The following is a 15,758-nucleotide window of genomic DNA, read 5'->3' as shown; positions in this document are numbered from 1 at the left end:
CGTATAAGTCCGTTCAAAAGAATTCAAATCCTTTAGACTTAATACACACTGACATTTGTGATATGAAGTCAATACCATCTCGCGGTGGGAAAAAGTATTTCATAAATTTTATTGACGATTGCACTCGATATTGTTATGTTTACTTGCTAAACAGTAAGGATGAAGCAATAGAAGCATTTAAGCAATATAAGAATGAAGTCGAAAATCAACTGAATAAAAAGATAAAAAAGATTAGAAGTGATAGGGGTGGAGAATACGAATCTCCTTTTGCTGAGATATGTTTAGAATATGGAATTATTCATCAAACCACTGCCCCCTACACACCACAATCTAATGGAGTTGCGGAAAGGAAAAATCGGACATTGAAAGAAATGATGAATGCTTTACTAATAAGTTCCGGTTTACCGCTGAGCTTGTGGGGGGAAGCTATCCTTACAGCTAACCGAATACTCAACAGAGTGCCCCACAGCAAAACACAATCCATTCCATATGAACTATGGAAAGGAAGAAAACCCAACTTGAAATATTTCAAAGTGTGGGGGTGTTTAGCAAAAGTACAAGTTCCTTTACCTAAAAGGGTAAAAATCGGACCAAAAACTGTGGATTGTGTTTTTATTGGATATGCTACAAACAGCAAAGCTTGTCAGTTTTTGGTTCACAAATCCGACAATCCCGAAATTCATGTTAATACGGTAATTGAATCAGATAATGCTGAATTCTTTGAAAATATTTATCCGTATAAAATTGAATGTGAGTCGTCAAGTGAAAGATCTAAACGACCGCGGGAAGAACCAAAGGAAAATACACCAAGTGAAAAGGATCCAAGGCGTACCAAACGTCAAAGGACATCTACTTCCTTTGGACCAGATTTTGTGACATTCTTGCTTGAAAATGAGTCTCAAACATTTAAAGCAGCGATGTCTTCTTCTGATTCAGCATTTTGGAAAGAGGCAGTCAATAGTGAGATTCAATCAATCTTAGATAACCACACATGGGAAGTGGTTGATCTTCCTCCTGGAAACAAGCCTTTAGGTTCTAAATGGATTTTTAAAAGGAAAATGAAAGCTGATGGCACTATTGACAAATATAAGGCAAGACTTGTAGTCAAAGGTTATAGACAAAAAGATGGCCTTGATTATTTTGACACATACTCACCTGTAACAAGAATAACGTCCATTCGGGTGTTAGTGGCTCTGGCAGCCGTGTATGGTCTTGAAATTCACCAAATGGATGTTAAAACAGTTTTCTTAAATGGTGATTTGGAGGAAGAAATTTACATGGAACAACCCGAGGGTTTTGTGGTTCCTGGTAAAGAAAAGAAAGTGTGCAAACTTGTAAAGTCGCTTTATGGACTTAAACAAACACCCAAACAATGGCATGCTAAATTTGACCAAACCATGTTGGCAAATGGCTTTAAAATCAATGAGTGTGATAAATGTGTTTACATTAAAAACACTCCAGGTCACGAAGTCATTGTTTGTTTGTATGTTGATGGCATGCTGATAATGAGCAAAGAAATGGCAGATATAAATGCTACAAAGCGCATGCTGGCTAGCAAATTTGATATGAAAGACTTAGGAGTTGCTGATGTAATCTTAGGAGTCAGAATTCATAGAACTCCACAAGGTATAGCATTATCACAGTCTCACTACATAGAGAAAGTACTTGACAAGTTCAAGTACTTGGATTTCAAGATTTCCAGAACTCCAATTGATGTGAGTTACGCACTTCAAAAGAATGAAGGTGAAAGTAAATCACAAGGGGACTATGCGAGAGTGTTGGGAAGTCTGATGTATATCATGAATTGTACACGACCAGATATAGCATGTGCCATTAGCAAACTGCGTCGGTTTACAAGTAATCCCAATTACACACATTGGATGGCAATGAAACGAGTTTTGGGGTATCTGAAACATACTCAAGACTATGTTTTGCATTATAATAAATATCCCGAAGTGATTGAGGGATATAGTGATGCAAATTGGATCACTGGATCGTCTGAAGTTAAATCCACGAGTGGGTATGTTTTCACAATTGGGAGTGGAGCAGTGTCTTGGAAATCATCCAAACAGACTTGCATCGCCCGTTCCACTATGGAATCTGAATTCATAGCTTTAGACAAGGCCGGTGAAGAAGCTGAATGGCTCCGGAATTTCTTAGAAGATATTCCATTCTGGCCCAAACCTTTGGCTCCTATATGTATACATTGTGACAGTCAAGCAGCAATAGGAAGGGCAGGGAGCGTAATGTATAACGGAAAATCTCGTCACATACGACGAAGACACAATACCGTTAGACAACTCCTCTCTAGTGGCGTTATCATGATTGACTATGTAAAGTCAAGAGATAACGTAGCGGATCCGCTTACAAAAGGCTTATCTAGAGAGGGAGTTAGTAGATCATCAATGGGAATGGGGTTAAGGCTGAGGACAAGTCATCATGGCGGTAACTCTACCTAGCAGACTGGAGATCCCAAGAACTAGGTTCAAAGAGATCAAACAAAGTTATGACTGACGATTCAACATTGTCAAACAACTCAACCCATTCTCGGATGAAGACAATGTTCAGAAATAAGGATAAAACTTTATGGCTTGTTAATGAGTTAATAAAGCATTAAGATTTTTAATGATTATCTAAATCTGGCAGTGTATGATATTGGTGAATGGGAAATGATGGGATGAAAAGTGAAGGGAATATAAAAGGTCCCTTTTGCTTTGGGAAATGTAAAAGGTTCCTTGTGCTTTGGTTAAAGCATCTGTCCCACATAGGAAAAAGAGAGAAAAAGAAAGGTGTACATATTACATTACACCTTCTCTAGTTGCTAAAAGGGTTGAGGGGGAAAGGACCCCACGCGCCGTCGTCGTCGCTCGCTCGGCTCGGCTTTGGATTTGGATTTGGTCAAATGATCTGATTGATTGATAATCTTTTTGGACCAAAATTCTTTTAAATTTTAAATTTAATTATTTATTAATTAATTAATTATTTCCAGATTCTGACCCGTATTAAAAAACGTACATGCAAACCTTTTCCCAACCAGTGCGTTAATGGCTATAAATTTCAGTTAATATTCAGATTATTACTTACGAATTTTCTGAAATCCTCTATTCTTCTACTCTTCTTAAAAGTTTTCTTTTCTGTTTGATATACTGCCATTGAGTGGTTCGCCGCTACCAGAATTTGGAGTACTACTATTTTGGTAAGATAATCGTTCTATCTTGGGAGGGGATATTCCATCGAGTACTGTGAGGGGAATAATTTCCTTAAGGACACACTTTGAACTAAGTGGGCTCGATTATGTTCTGAATATATTTTTCTAACACTGTTTCTGTTCATTTGTCCAGTTTCTATAATTTACTGGTTTTAAGTTTTTACAGATTGTGTAATCTGCTTTTACTAAGTGTTTTATAGATTCAGAAACTTTATTCAGACTTATACAGATTATTTTAAACAACACAATTTACATGTAAGTTAGAGGTAGTAGACACATAAGCAAATCATTCTGCCATTAGACTTTTTGTTTTATATGTTTAACTTTTTATCCTTGGTTTCTTAATTTGAGAAATCGTTTGATTCCATTTTCCAACATCATTGAAATTGAGCCATCATCATTTTTTAGTCTCGAATGGAATTTTTATTACGGGTGAAGAGATTCTAGTTATGTCCTTATATAACCTTTCTCAAATTACAACTACTAATTTGTTAAAAAATAATCAAGAACTTAAATATATGCACGATCAGGTTTGAGATAGCTTTTGTCAGAGCTAGAATAGGAATTTGAGAGTAAGAGCAAATTTACAGTTGTTTCAGTAATAATCATTATTATTTTTTTGAGAAAATTATAACGAGTTTGTTCTTTTTCTTGATTCACTATAAACCAAATTAGCTCCTCAATATGAAGCATAACTTGCTTTATTGTTCTCCCATTCAAATTCCTAAGTTCTTGGCTTGGCGCGAAAAAGTTAGTAGTATTTTTCTTCATGAATCTTCACTGATCTTTATAATATTTATATTAAAAGCACACATGTAACTTTGGATATAAAATCAAACTAGTAGGTAATTTTACAATTTGTATGCTCAACATCAATTTTATCATAATCAATATCTTTTTTTGGAGGTGTAATTATTGGTATAGGCTTGATGTATACTCCAAAGCTTTCAAGTTGACCTCCACAAGTTGTGCCATGAAATCCATTGAGCCAACCATGCTCCAATACATTTATGTTGAACTCTGTATCTTGTCCTATATAGAGCCTGTTTGGATGGGCTTATGCCTGTAAGCTGTTTACAGCTTATAAGCTAAAAAAAATAAGTTGGGGTAGTCTAACTTATTTTTTTTTGGCTTATAAGCTGCTTTAGATAAGCTAAGTCAAATGGGCCCAATTATTTTTTTGAGCTTATTTTAAGCACAAAATGACTTTAAGCTGGCCAGCCAAACACTCAAAAAAGCTGAAAACAGCTTATAAGCAACTTATAAGCCAATCCAAACGGGCTCATAAGCAGGTTTATGTTTTGGAAATGGTCCATAGGAATTTTTGTTGGTCACAAATGTAATTGATTTCAAAAATCTATCAGCTCCATTTACTATTCCATGACGACCATTTACTCCAATCAGATATTCAGAGAGGGATAATCCAGCTTGATCTGCAAATTCTTCAAAACTTTTGTTAGATAAATTTAATGTTGGGTTAGTTCTGTGTCTTTATTGATATAACGGTTGAGTATAGCGATTTCAATGACACAAAAAATAGTTTTGTGACTTTGCTCATAAAAAAGGTAAGGTTCAGCGACACCCATATTTGAAATTAAACCAAGAATGTTGCTATGATCCTTAAAAGAACTAGACATGTTATTGTATCAAGAGTAAAATTATGTATCTCTTGCGGAGACAATAGCAATTACGTACTATGTTTCAATTTCAAACAAGTTGTTATCGGTTATATAAATTCTCGCTCACCATGAGCCGCTACATTACCATCAGAAGTAGAATCATGTATCTCTTATAGAAATCTCCTAATTTTTCCAGAAAACTAAAAAGATATCAAAATGAATTTTATTCAGAGTCTCAGACGTAGGGTATGCATTTTTAGAAGTTTTCATAACTCAATCATGAAATCATTATATAACAACAATACAGGTTTTTGTAGAGTCAATTTAAATTTATACGTGGTGATTTATGACTGTGGTTACCTGAAATTTTAAAACATGTTCAAATTCATAAGGCATTATCCACAATAATACAATGGTCCAAAATTGCTCTTCGATTTGAGCTTTGTTAATGTCAAGGGCAAAAAGAGATTCTTTTTTCTAATCGAGGTAATATTAAACCAAAAGTTTAACCAAGAACAAAATTTCTATTGGAGCAAACAAATAAATTAGTGATTATCCGGTTTACATATCCAGTTTACAATTACATAGAATAGCTTAATTAGTTTATGTAAAAGTGATTAGTACAACAGGTAATCAAAATAAGTCATTTTATACAAAATAGTTTTGCTTTAACAATACATAAACAAAACATGAAAAAAATGAAACTTACAATTTCCAGATGTTCTATATTTTCACCATGTCTCTCTGATAGAGAAAATTTTCCATCCTTGACATATAAAAATTGGAGATGGCTTACTGTTTTCCCATAGGAAATAAAAATCATTGCAACATCACCAATATCAGCATCATCCCATGTTGTTCCTTTCAATTTAGTACTTGTTACAGTTTCAATTTTGAACTTTATATCTTGCATTTTAGTACAAGATTAATTTACTGAAGAGAGAAAAATAAATTATTGAGAAAAAGACAAAGACAGACAATTAAGTTTGTGATAATATTTAGGTCTACCAAGACCTTATAATATACTGCTTTAATTTAATTTGTTGCATTCTTTTATGCCTTTCTTGAACATGAATTTGAGATTTGGAATTTATTTCAATGAGGTGAATTAGTTCTTTTCCTTTTTATGAAGAAACGTTTAATGTTGTTTATTGAGGAGACATTCTTTTGTAATTTCTTTTTGTTTGATTTAAAAAATTTAGGTCCTAGAATAATGTGCAATTATTATTTCACCTTGATATTCTTTTCTTGTTGTTGAGATACATAATAATTGCCCCGAATTACTTTTATTATTTCTTCTAATTTAGAATATTACATTATTTTGTTTGAAGAAAACTTGGTATAATTAAAGATCAGTTTTGATCATCTTATTTAAAAAGATTTAACGGTATCTTTTTCCTGTATTCTACACGGTGTTTGGTACCTACTTTTAAGCGTGAGTAATTCGAATTTTGTGCATATTAAAGGAGGAACTGTTAGGAAAAATAGACTTTGGGGGAATAAGAAAAACTCAACTTTGATAAAGTAATCTTTGTTCTCAAAGAAACTTTAGCCTGCACTATTTTTTTTTATTTTTTTCTTTGAAAAAGACATTCTGATCAATTATTTAAGTTGAGTACATCACGAATCAAACATGGGGAATCTAGTATCCACTCCATAGCATCAGATATAGAACTCGAAGTTCGAGCTAACAGATGGGCGCACTGGTTCGCCGATCCTTTGACATAAAACAAAGAAATATAAGTAAAGTCACACATGAGTGCTTTACATTCATGAATAAATTGCTGCAAGATTTCTCCATTGCACTATTTTGCTACATGGTTTTTGTAGAAAAAATTTCTCGGGAATTTACAAGCCAACGAAATTCAATTTTCAGCAATAAACTCGAATTTCTCACAAGAACACAGTGTGAATATTTTAAGAGGAAGAAGAGAATTTGTGTTTGGAAATCTGATTAACTGTATATGTTTAGGAGGCAAAAGACAAGTATCATATACCTTTATGTATCTGTTAGGATAGCTTAACTAAACAGACCCAATTCCTCCTAATACACACTTTAAAAGTCATATTTAATTTAATTAAAATATGCAATCTATTTTCTTCTTCTCTTTTTAAGTGTTTTTATTATTATTTTGTTCCCTTTTTCCAGTTTATTTTTTCCTTTTCTATTGCCGAGGGAAAAGTCCTTTAAAATTTGAACAGTGACATTTAAAATTTGAAAAGTTTCCATAGTGATCTGTTTTTTTTTAAAATAAAATAAAACCCGTTGCTCTATTTCCTTTCAGATAATCCTAAAATATAACACATAATTGATCTACAAAAAGAACATCCTTGAAATTTGGAAGAATCCAAATGAATTTTAATTTTATTAGGTCACCTAAAAATAACTACAAATAACAGTTACTCCCTCCGTCCCAATTCAAGTTTCCTACTTCCTTTTTTGATTTGTCCCAAAAATAGTGTCTCTTTCTATATTTAATAAGTTTTTATATTCTACATGACAAGTTTAAGACCACAAAATTTAAAAGTCTCTTTTTATTTTTTAAACTTTGTGCCAAGTCAAACTAAAACAGACGGAAGGAATATATGTTTAATGTTAAATAGACTGATAGTGAAAATACTCTTTACAATATCAGTGTATATAGATTAAATTTTGTCTACATAAGGTCACCTTTACATGTTGTAACATATCTTATTTTCCAAGATTATAAATCTCATATATTAAGGAGACTTACCTTTGAATGACTTGAGTGTATCAACTTAAACTCTATATTTGTTCTTTCCCTTCCACAAACTCATATTTTCCTTACCAATAAACATAAGAAATAATCATCATGATTAAGATTTTCCCTTTTATTGGCTTGAATGGGGAAATATGGGGATGATGGGGAAGACAAAGTAGCCAAGATTTTTGTATCTCATGGAAGAAGAGTGAATTTCATCCAATTTCTATACATCAACAATGGATCCTTTGTCTTGTCAAAGAAACATGGTGGTGATGGGGGTAAAAGATTTGACACTGTGAGTTTTATGTTTATATAAGTACTATATACTCTGTTCTCAGATTTTGTTAATTTTCTTGTGTCAAATATTTGTTGAACATGTTTCAGAATTTTTTTACTCTTTTTTTTTTTCTCATTCTATGTCCGCCTGTCCGGTACCTGTTTTGGGGCTCGACTAATCAAGAATCGCACCAGAAAGTTTCACTTTGAGTGGCAGGGCTCAAACTCAAAACCTCTGGTTAAAGATGAAAGAATACTTACTATTCAATCGCAACCGTTATTAGTGTATTAAATTTTTTTACAATAATCTTAACTTTTAATCTTAATTTTCTTGCTTATAAGCGGAAGTCATTTTTCTACATAATCTTAATTTTTAACTTCGTACGTATAACTTTGCTCCCACTAACACGTAGAACATTATTTTTAATCCTTACTACTCAAAAGTTTCATTAAAATACTCCTCCGTTTGCTAATATCATTATTAATCTTTAATATATATTTTTCAAAAAATAGTTACTCTAATGATATCACCGAGAGTCTTTCATAGGTGTCGGTTCAATTCTCACTATCCCCTTTCCATCTCCAACTCCAATATGAAAAATATTTTTTTACGGAAGATGACTTTAGTCATAAAGCACCAAGGCTTTTTGATAAAACGTTTTTGAAGAATATATATGTTAAATGACATTTACTTCTTTTTTAAATTTTAAAATGATTCTTGTAGTAAAAGCTTATTATTGAGGAACCCTTTTTTTTTCGCAGATTAAACTTGATTATCCCTCAGAGTTTCTAACTTGGATACGTGGTTATTATGTGGATTTTCTTCCTAGAGTTATTCAACCTGCTAATTATGTGACATCAATCACATTTGGTACAAATAAAGCTACTTATGGACCTTTTGGAAGCCATGAAATATCTGATATTGAGTTTGATTTTCAGTTTGGAACAGATGGAGCTTTTGGTGGATTTCATGGCACTACTCATATTCATTACCTTGAAAGCATTGGTGTTTATATCAAGCCAATTACTTGTTCTACAATATAATAGTAGAGACCAAGAGTGAAGAAAAGAGTAATGATATGTGAATTTATGAAATTTAATGAATTGAGTAGTATCTTATTGATAAAGTCGTTAGACTGATATCTTATCGGCACCTTTTTCCTTTATTCGCTACAAGACTGGTCCAAAATTCTAGTTCATAGCACTCACGCTTCATTTTTGTTCATCATTCATGACCCCTGAATGACCCCTGAATGGAAGATAAAAGACTTTACTAAGCAAGCTACATGTCGGTCCCGTTGGTTAATTGTGTCAACAAAGGCAAGGAGTACCACTGGATAATTAGATTTTTACTAAATCTTTTTGGTTTCGTTGTCTACGATATCTTTCCGGGTGATTGAATTTTCATCAAGTCTCTCAATTTTCTTTCTCAGATGATTGAATTTTCATCAAGTCTCTCAGTTTTCTTTTTCGAACTTTCCTTAGACCCTAATGAAATTTGGATTTAGTGAAGATTGAATAGTAGCTTACTAATAAAACTGTTCGACTAATTTCTTATCGGGTGATTGGATTTTCATCAAGTCTCTCTCTTTTCTTTTCCGGACTTCCCTTGACCTAAAGGAAATTTGAATTTAGTGAGAATTGAATAGTAGCTTACTGATAAAGTTGTTAACTGATATCTTTTCGGGTGATTAGGTTCTCATCAAGTCTTTTCTTTTACGGACTTCCCTTGACCTAAATGAAATTTGGATTTAGTGACAATTGGATACTAGCTTACTAATAAAGTCGACCAATATCTTATTGGGTGATTGTTTCACCAAGTCTTTTCTATTTTCTTACTTGGACTTTCCTCGACCCAATTCGGATTTTGAAAGAGTATATAAGTCTTTGACAAATATAAGTCTATGTTACTGCTAAATATTTATTTAGTGAAAGCTCTGGTTCCCTTCAAGTGAGATTTTCTTGTGCTAAGCTTCTTAAAGTTGTAGATTTAATCCAAAGGAGCAAGGTCGATGTTTCTTAATTTTGTACGTATTTTCCCAATCAAGCGTCCAAGTGCAACCCTATGACACAAAGCTTAAACTGTCTTATTTTGTGATAAGGAAAGGGTTAAATTTGCCTCTGAACTATTCGAAATAGAATAGTTTTGTCCTCCGTTTTGTTTTTTTAGTTTTGTCCTCCGTTTTGTTTTTTTACCGTCCTTCGGTAACCAAATAACACACTTTTGCCCCTCTCCACTAATGGACCTCTAGGTCGAGTAAAATCTTTTTTAAAAGGAGGGAAATGATCGATTTTGCCCCTGAACTATTCGAGATACTACTCTGTCATCCATTTAGATATTTGTATGGATATATATATAAAATAAAAGCTGAAAATATCATACTTATTGCTTAAGAATCAATTTTTTGAATGCCTGAAGAAAATTCTGCTAATTTCCCCAAATCTGAATGCAGTATATATATAAAATAAAAGCTAAAATATCATACTTATTTCTTAAGAATCAATCTGAATGCACAAACTGAAAAAACAAAAAAAAAAACGCCACCCCCCCCCCCCCCCCCCCCCCCCCCCCCCAAACCCAAATTATGCCTTATGTTTGAATTGACATGCAATAACAGCTTAAACTGTTTCTTTTGTTGTTTGCCTGGCTGAAACATAGAACCATCACCATGAAAAGAAAAATTAAAGAAAGGAAAGACGGAAAACCCAATTTTGCCTTTACTTTTTGGATGTAATCAATACTTTCTTTACATCAATAATACTTACCACTTAGATGTCGTTTAGTAGGAGGGATAAGTTATTCCATATAGATGGGACTGGATGGATACCAAAGGAGTTATCCCACCAACCAAACATGAGATAATTTTAATTTCATCCCATCCTATCCCTCCTACCAAACGACCTTGAGAAAACAGGCGCTATCTCTAGGATGGCAAATATGTATTTCCTACTGCTTTTTGAAAAGAAAAATTTAGAAATTGGAGGAACACTTTTGATGACATTTTCATGTAGTTCCATAAACTAAATGTCACATCAACTTTAAAGGGTGAAAAAGAAAAGGAAATACAACATCTTTGCCATGAACCAATGCACAGCAAAAAGGATCTTTGCTATGAACGTCTTCATGTGGATCTCCTAATAGTAACTTTGCTATCTTCTTCCGCCTTCTCTTTGATTTTTTTTTTTTTTTTTTACAACCTTCTCTATGATCTTCACAACATTTGTTCTATATATCATCTCAATATTCACTGCAATGTGAAGGCAAAAAAGAATTCGTTAAAGACGATCACAGCATCACTCTCCACCTGTGATATGCAGGAATATCTTGACGATTGACATAGTATATAGGTTAAATACACACTACAATTCTCATTTTTTTCCTTTATGGACAATTGCAGGAAATGCCCTAATCAAGAATGAAAGAAAATCTATTAGTAACTAACTTTACATCGTTGTGTGAATGTCGAGCACTTGAAGACAGTACACAACTGGTTAGAATCAAGTTCAACCATAATCACTCCGAGACAAGCTTCATGAGTTCAGAATGAGGATTGAAACCAGTACACATATTAAAAGACCAATGGGTTATCCTTTTATATCTAAATTATTGTTCTCCATTCATTTGTTTGAATAATTATTGTTTGTACTTATAGTTATATTTGCTTGCATTACATTTCTATTTTTTGTTTATTTCTTCATTGGCGCTTTCTTCGCTAAAGTTCACATTTTAATTGCACTATGGGCTTAAAGCTGTAATAGATTCTTGTTGGTATCTGCGTTTGAATAATGTATAAAATGACAGAAACAGAAAGAGAGAAAAGAATCCGAGCCCACAGAATTCACTGTGTGCCCTTAAGGAACTTAATCTCCTCCAAGTATCCGAGGTATGGGATTATTTCCTCCCACGATAGGATAGAACGGAATACCTGCTATTGGAGTAGCAGTACGCCAATAACTTCATCGAACTTAAAGACAGTTACTAACCACACAAAGACTCGATTTTGTTTGGAAGAAAATATGCAGATGCAGAGTGCAGAAATTTGATGTTTCAGTGTTTAAGATCTGGGGCAGGGTATTTGAATTTATAGACAATGAAAAGGTGAGATGGAGAGGTCCAATCCAAAAGGTGTCTTTTCTCATTTCCAGTTCACACCTTAAAACTCCAACAGTTTTGTCGTTTTTGTGTGCTTTTCGCTCAGGCTAATACTGAATAATGCAAATACGGTAAAAGGTTTTCAACCTCTTGTTTGTTAACATCTAAACCAGAAAATTTAAGAAATAATAAATCAATAAAGCACTTCTTGGTCGGAAGAATTTGTTTCCCGGTTGGCACTGTATAACAAGCTTTTAACTAGCTTCTTGATTGCAAAATAAATCTAATCATCCATAGAATCAGGAATAAACTTGAGATAAAAAGGACTAGAAATTTAATGCAAGAATACTCACTTTACGGGCCACGATACTTGCATTCGATTTTTGATGGGAAATTTACATAGGATTCAATGGGTGCAAGAGTGAGCGGCGCCATAAGTACCTCCACCTATGTGAAAGGACACTTGTTCTTGCTGCATCTTTAAGGGATAAACAACAAAGTATTTGAATGAGCGCGTCATCATCCAACTTATTGATAGATTCACCTTCTGAACGGATATTTCTTTCACAAACTGAAACAGCAGTAAATGAATCTTTTAGGGGTAAAGAACAAAGCTTCTAAAAGAGCATGTTATCATCCAACTTATTGAGAGATTAGTAGTACCTTCTAAATTGATCTCTTTCCCAAAAATTGAAATAGTAGTTGACATTGCCGTTCCCTTTGTCATCTTTGGAGATTCCGAGAAGCAACACAACAGGCTTCACTTCGGTGAAACCTAATGCATTTTATCATCATTTCGAGTTAAAGATACAAAATGAGCAGAGCTATTCAAGTTCTCATCAAAATTCAAAAGGGGAAAGCTACTATTCCGAAGAGTAATACTGGGATTTAAATCTTCTAAAACCAAGTGAATCACTTCTTCATAATTACACATAATCATTATCATTTTTAAACATTTTCAGTTCTCTAACTCAAATTTTAATTCGAAATTCAGCTCAAGCACACAACACAATTTGCAATGCCATATACTTCATCAAGTAACAGCAAAAGAATTGATTCTTTTTCGAAATTGTTTCTTCAAATCTAAGATGCATTCAGCATTTTATTCTTTAAAACAAATGGAAATTCTCAAAACACAGAACAAATTTTCTTCACATGAATCCTAATATCAGTTCCCCCAAAACCAAAAAAAAAACGGAACTAAACCAAAAACCAAAAAAAAATGCAAACTTTATGCGTAGAAACAAGCAATCAGTATCCATATGTGTGTGCTAGTTCTTTCTTTTCTTCTTCCTTGCACTCTGAGGGCTCGTTTGGCCATAAAAATTGTGATACTTGAAAAAAGTAGATTTTTTTTCAAAGTAAAAAAATGGTATTTGGAATTTGGAGTTGTTTGGCCATTAATACAAATTGCAGTTGTTTCTTGAATTTTTGTGAGTGATTTGCAGTGAAAACAACTTTTTGGTGTTTTTCAAATTCTGGAATTCAGCTTCAAGTTGAATTCCGTAATTTTATGGCCAAACATACAAACAACAACAACATACCCAGTGTAGTCCCAAAAATGAGGTCTGGGGAGAGTAAGATGTATGCAGACCTTACCTCTACCTTTATGAACAAACATGATTTCCGGAATTCAACTCCGGGTAAAAAAAAAAAAAAAAAATTAATGGCCAAACGGCTACTCATACAAATCAGTTCCCGAAACATGAATCTTCACAGGGCAATCTAAAATGAAATTATCTAAATCAATGAATTGCTTTGTTTACGAAATCAGTTGTTCTTATTCTTATCTAAATTCGTTTTCTTTTTTTTTTAAAGGAATCGAAATTCTCAAAACACATAAAAATTCTTTTATCACCAAAAATTCTTGTATCAATACTCCAAAACCAAATCCAAACACACAATTAAAAATAAAAATAAAAAATACATACTTTATTCGTAGAAACAAGCAATTAGTATACATAAAATGAAATTATCAAGAATTGCAAATCAATGAAGCACACATAAAAAAATAAAAAAATAAAAAAAGTAAAAAGGAACAAGAAGCAATTTTTTTTTCACAAGAAACCTAATATCAATACTCCCAAAACCAAATTAAAAAAAAAAAAAAAAAAAAAACCCAAAACAGAACTAAACAAATAAAAAAAAGTGATTAGCTAAAAAAAAAAATATGAAAACTCTATTCATAGAAAGAAGCAATTAGTATGCATAAAATGAAATTATCAAGAACAGCAAATCAATGAAGCACACATAAATTATTTAAAAAAAAAAAAAAGGTAAAAAGGTACAAGAAGCAATTTATTTATTTTCACAAGAAACCTAACATCAATACTCCACACCCAAATCTAAAAAAAAATAAAATGAAAACTTTATTTATAGAAGAAAAAAACAAGCAATTAGTATGAATAAAATGAAATTATCAAGATTTGCAAATCAACACATAAAAAATAAAAAATAAAAAAAGAGTAAAAAAATGAACCTGACCTGAAAACTGGGTGGTGGGGGTGTGGGGTGGGGGTGCTGAAGCAAAACTGGAGTTTACTTCTCTCTCTCTCTCTCTCTGTCCTTTTGCTTCTTCTTCTACTTTTGAGTTTTCTTCTTGAAGGATTTATCAGTGACAAGTGTTCATATTTGTACTACTCCTATATTCACTTTGTGAGAAAAGGACATAAATGGTTAGTTAGCTATGGCGTGCTTAAGACGGTTTTTGATCCTTTAAGTTTGTCATAAATTAATAAAAATGATACCTTAATTATGAGAGTTGGTTAAAAATAGTTCCTTAATTATGCACTTACCAGTTTTGGTCCTTTAAGTTCGCCAAAAGATAATATTTTTAGTCTCCAACAAAATATTCATCGAACTCTATTTATTAGATTTGACGAGAAGCATGTAAAAAAAAATAAAAAATTAGCGACAACTCATATTTAGAGGTACACATTATTAAAGAAAAGGCTAAATACCTCGGGACAAAACCGACAGACGTCAGTCAGTTATAGGGAAAACCCGAGGAAAAATCTACAGTCTCGATAATGTCAGAAAAAAATATCTCGGAACACAAAGACCGATGGACTCTGTCGATTAATTTCTGAAGTCTGGTGTATTTTCCGATGGACTCCCTCAGTTTTTTTTTTTTTGAATGACATGGAAACCCGCAGCCGCTACCCTTCAGGTGCGCACAGGGTAAACCCAGCTCCTGTACAATGCCTCGCAAACCATACAGGAGAGATAACCGACACTAGGCAAGCCTGGTGCGACGAGCTTGACCCAAAAGGCAAATCCCTTGCTGTCGTAGGCAGGGGTTTCGAACCTGAGACCTTCATTGGACTCCCTCGGTTTTAATCAATAGAGTCTGTCAGTCTTTATGTTCCAAGACACTATTTTCTGACATTATCAAGTCTGTTATTTTTTCCTATAACTGACTAACGTCCGTCGGTTTTGTCCCGAGGTATTTGGTCTTTTCTTTAGTAATGTGTACCTCTAAATGTGAGTCCTCGCTAATTTTTTTCTTTTTTTTCATAGTTCTCGTCAAATCTACCAAACAGAGTTGGATAAATATTTTGTCGAAAACTAAAAGTGTTAACTTTTGGCGAACTTAAAGGACCAAAACTGTTAAGTGCATACTTAAAGGACTATTTGTAACCAACCCTCATAGTTAAGGGATAATTTTTGTTAACTTGTGGCAAACTTAAAGGACCAAAACTGTTAAGTGCGTAGTTAAGGGACTATTTTGAAACTACTCTTATAGTTAAGGGACCATTTATGTCCTTTTCTCTTCACTTTGTTATCATTTTCACAAAAAAGAAAAAAAGGTAAAAAGTCAAAAATACCATTATACT

The 15,758-nt window shown here is 33.1% G+C and overlaps 1 protein-coding gene and 1 long non-coding RNA gene across 2 annotated transcripts; one reads left to right on the top strand and one right to left on the bottom strand.

Moving 5' to 3' along the window:
* The first annotated feature begins 7,692 nt into the window (after positions 1 to 7,692).
* Positions 7,693 to 8,873, top strand: LOC132628298 (inactive protein RESTRICTED TEV MOVEMENT 1-like). Its single transcript, XM_060344096.1, has 2 exons — positions 7,693 to 7,848; positions 8,592 to 8,873. The coding sequence occupies exons 1-2, from the start codon at positions 7,693 to 7,695 to the stop codon at positions 8,871 to 8,873; spliced, it is 438 nt and encodes a 145-aa protein (XP_060200079.1).
* A 1,934-nt stretch (positions 8,874 to 10,807) lies between these two features.
* On the bottom strand, positions 10,808 to 14,568 carry LOC132626019 (uncharacterized). Its single transcript, XR_009577060.1, has 4 exons — positions 14,407 to 14,568; positions 12,586 to 12,697; positions 12,276 to 12,493; positions 10,808 to 11,077 (listed from the first exon to the last, which is right to left on the bottom strand). It is a non-coding gene; the product is annotated as an uncharacterized LOC132626019 (long non-coding RNA).
* Between the last annotated feature and the right edge of the window lie 1,190 nt (positions 14,569 to 15,758).

This window comes from Lycium barbarum, chromosome 2 (assembly GCF_019175385.1).
Source record: "Lycium barbarum isolate Lr01 chromosome 2, ASM1917538v2, whole genome shotgun sequence".
In the NCBI taxonomy this organism is placed as follows: domain Eukaryota; kingdom Viridiplantae; phylum Streptophyta; class Magnoliopsida; order Solanales; family Solanaceae; genus Lycium; species Lycium barbarum.
This window is presented reverse-complemented; position numbering and strand designations above follow the sequence as displayed.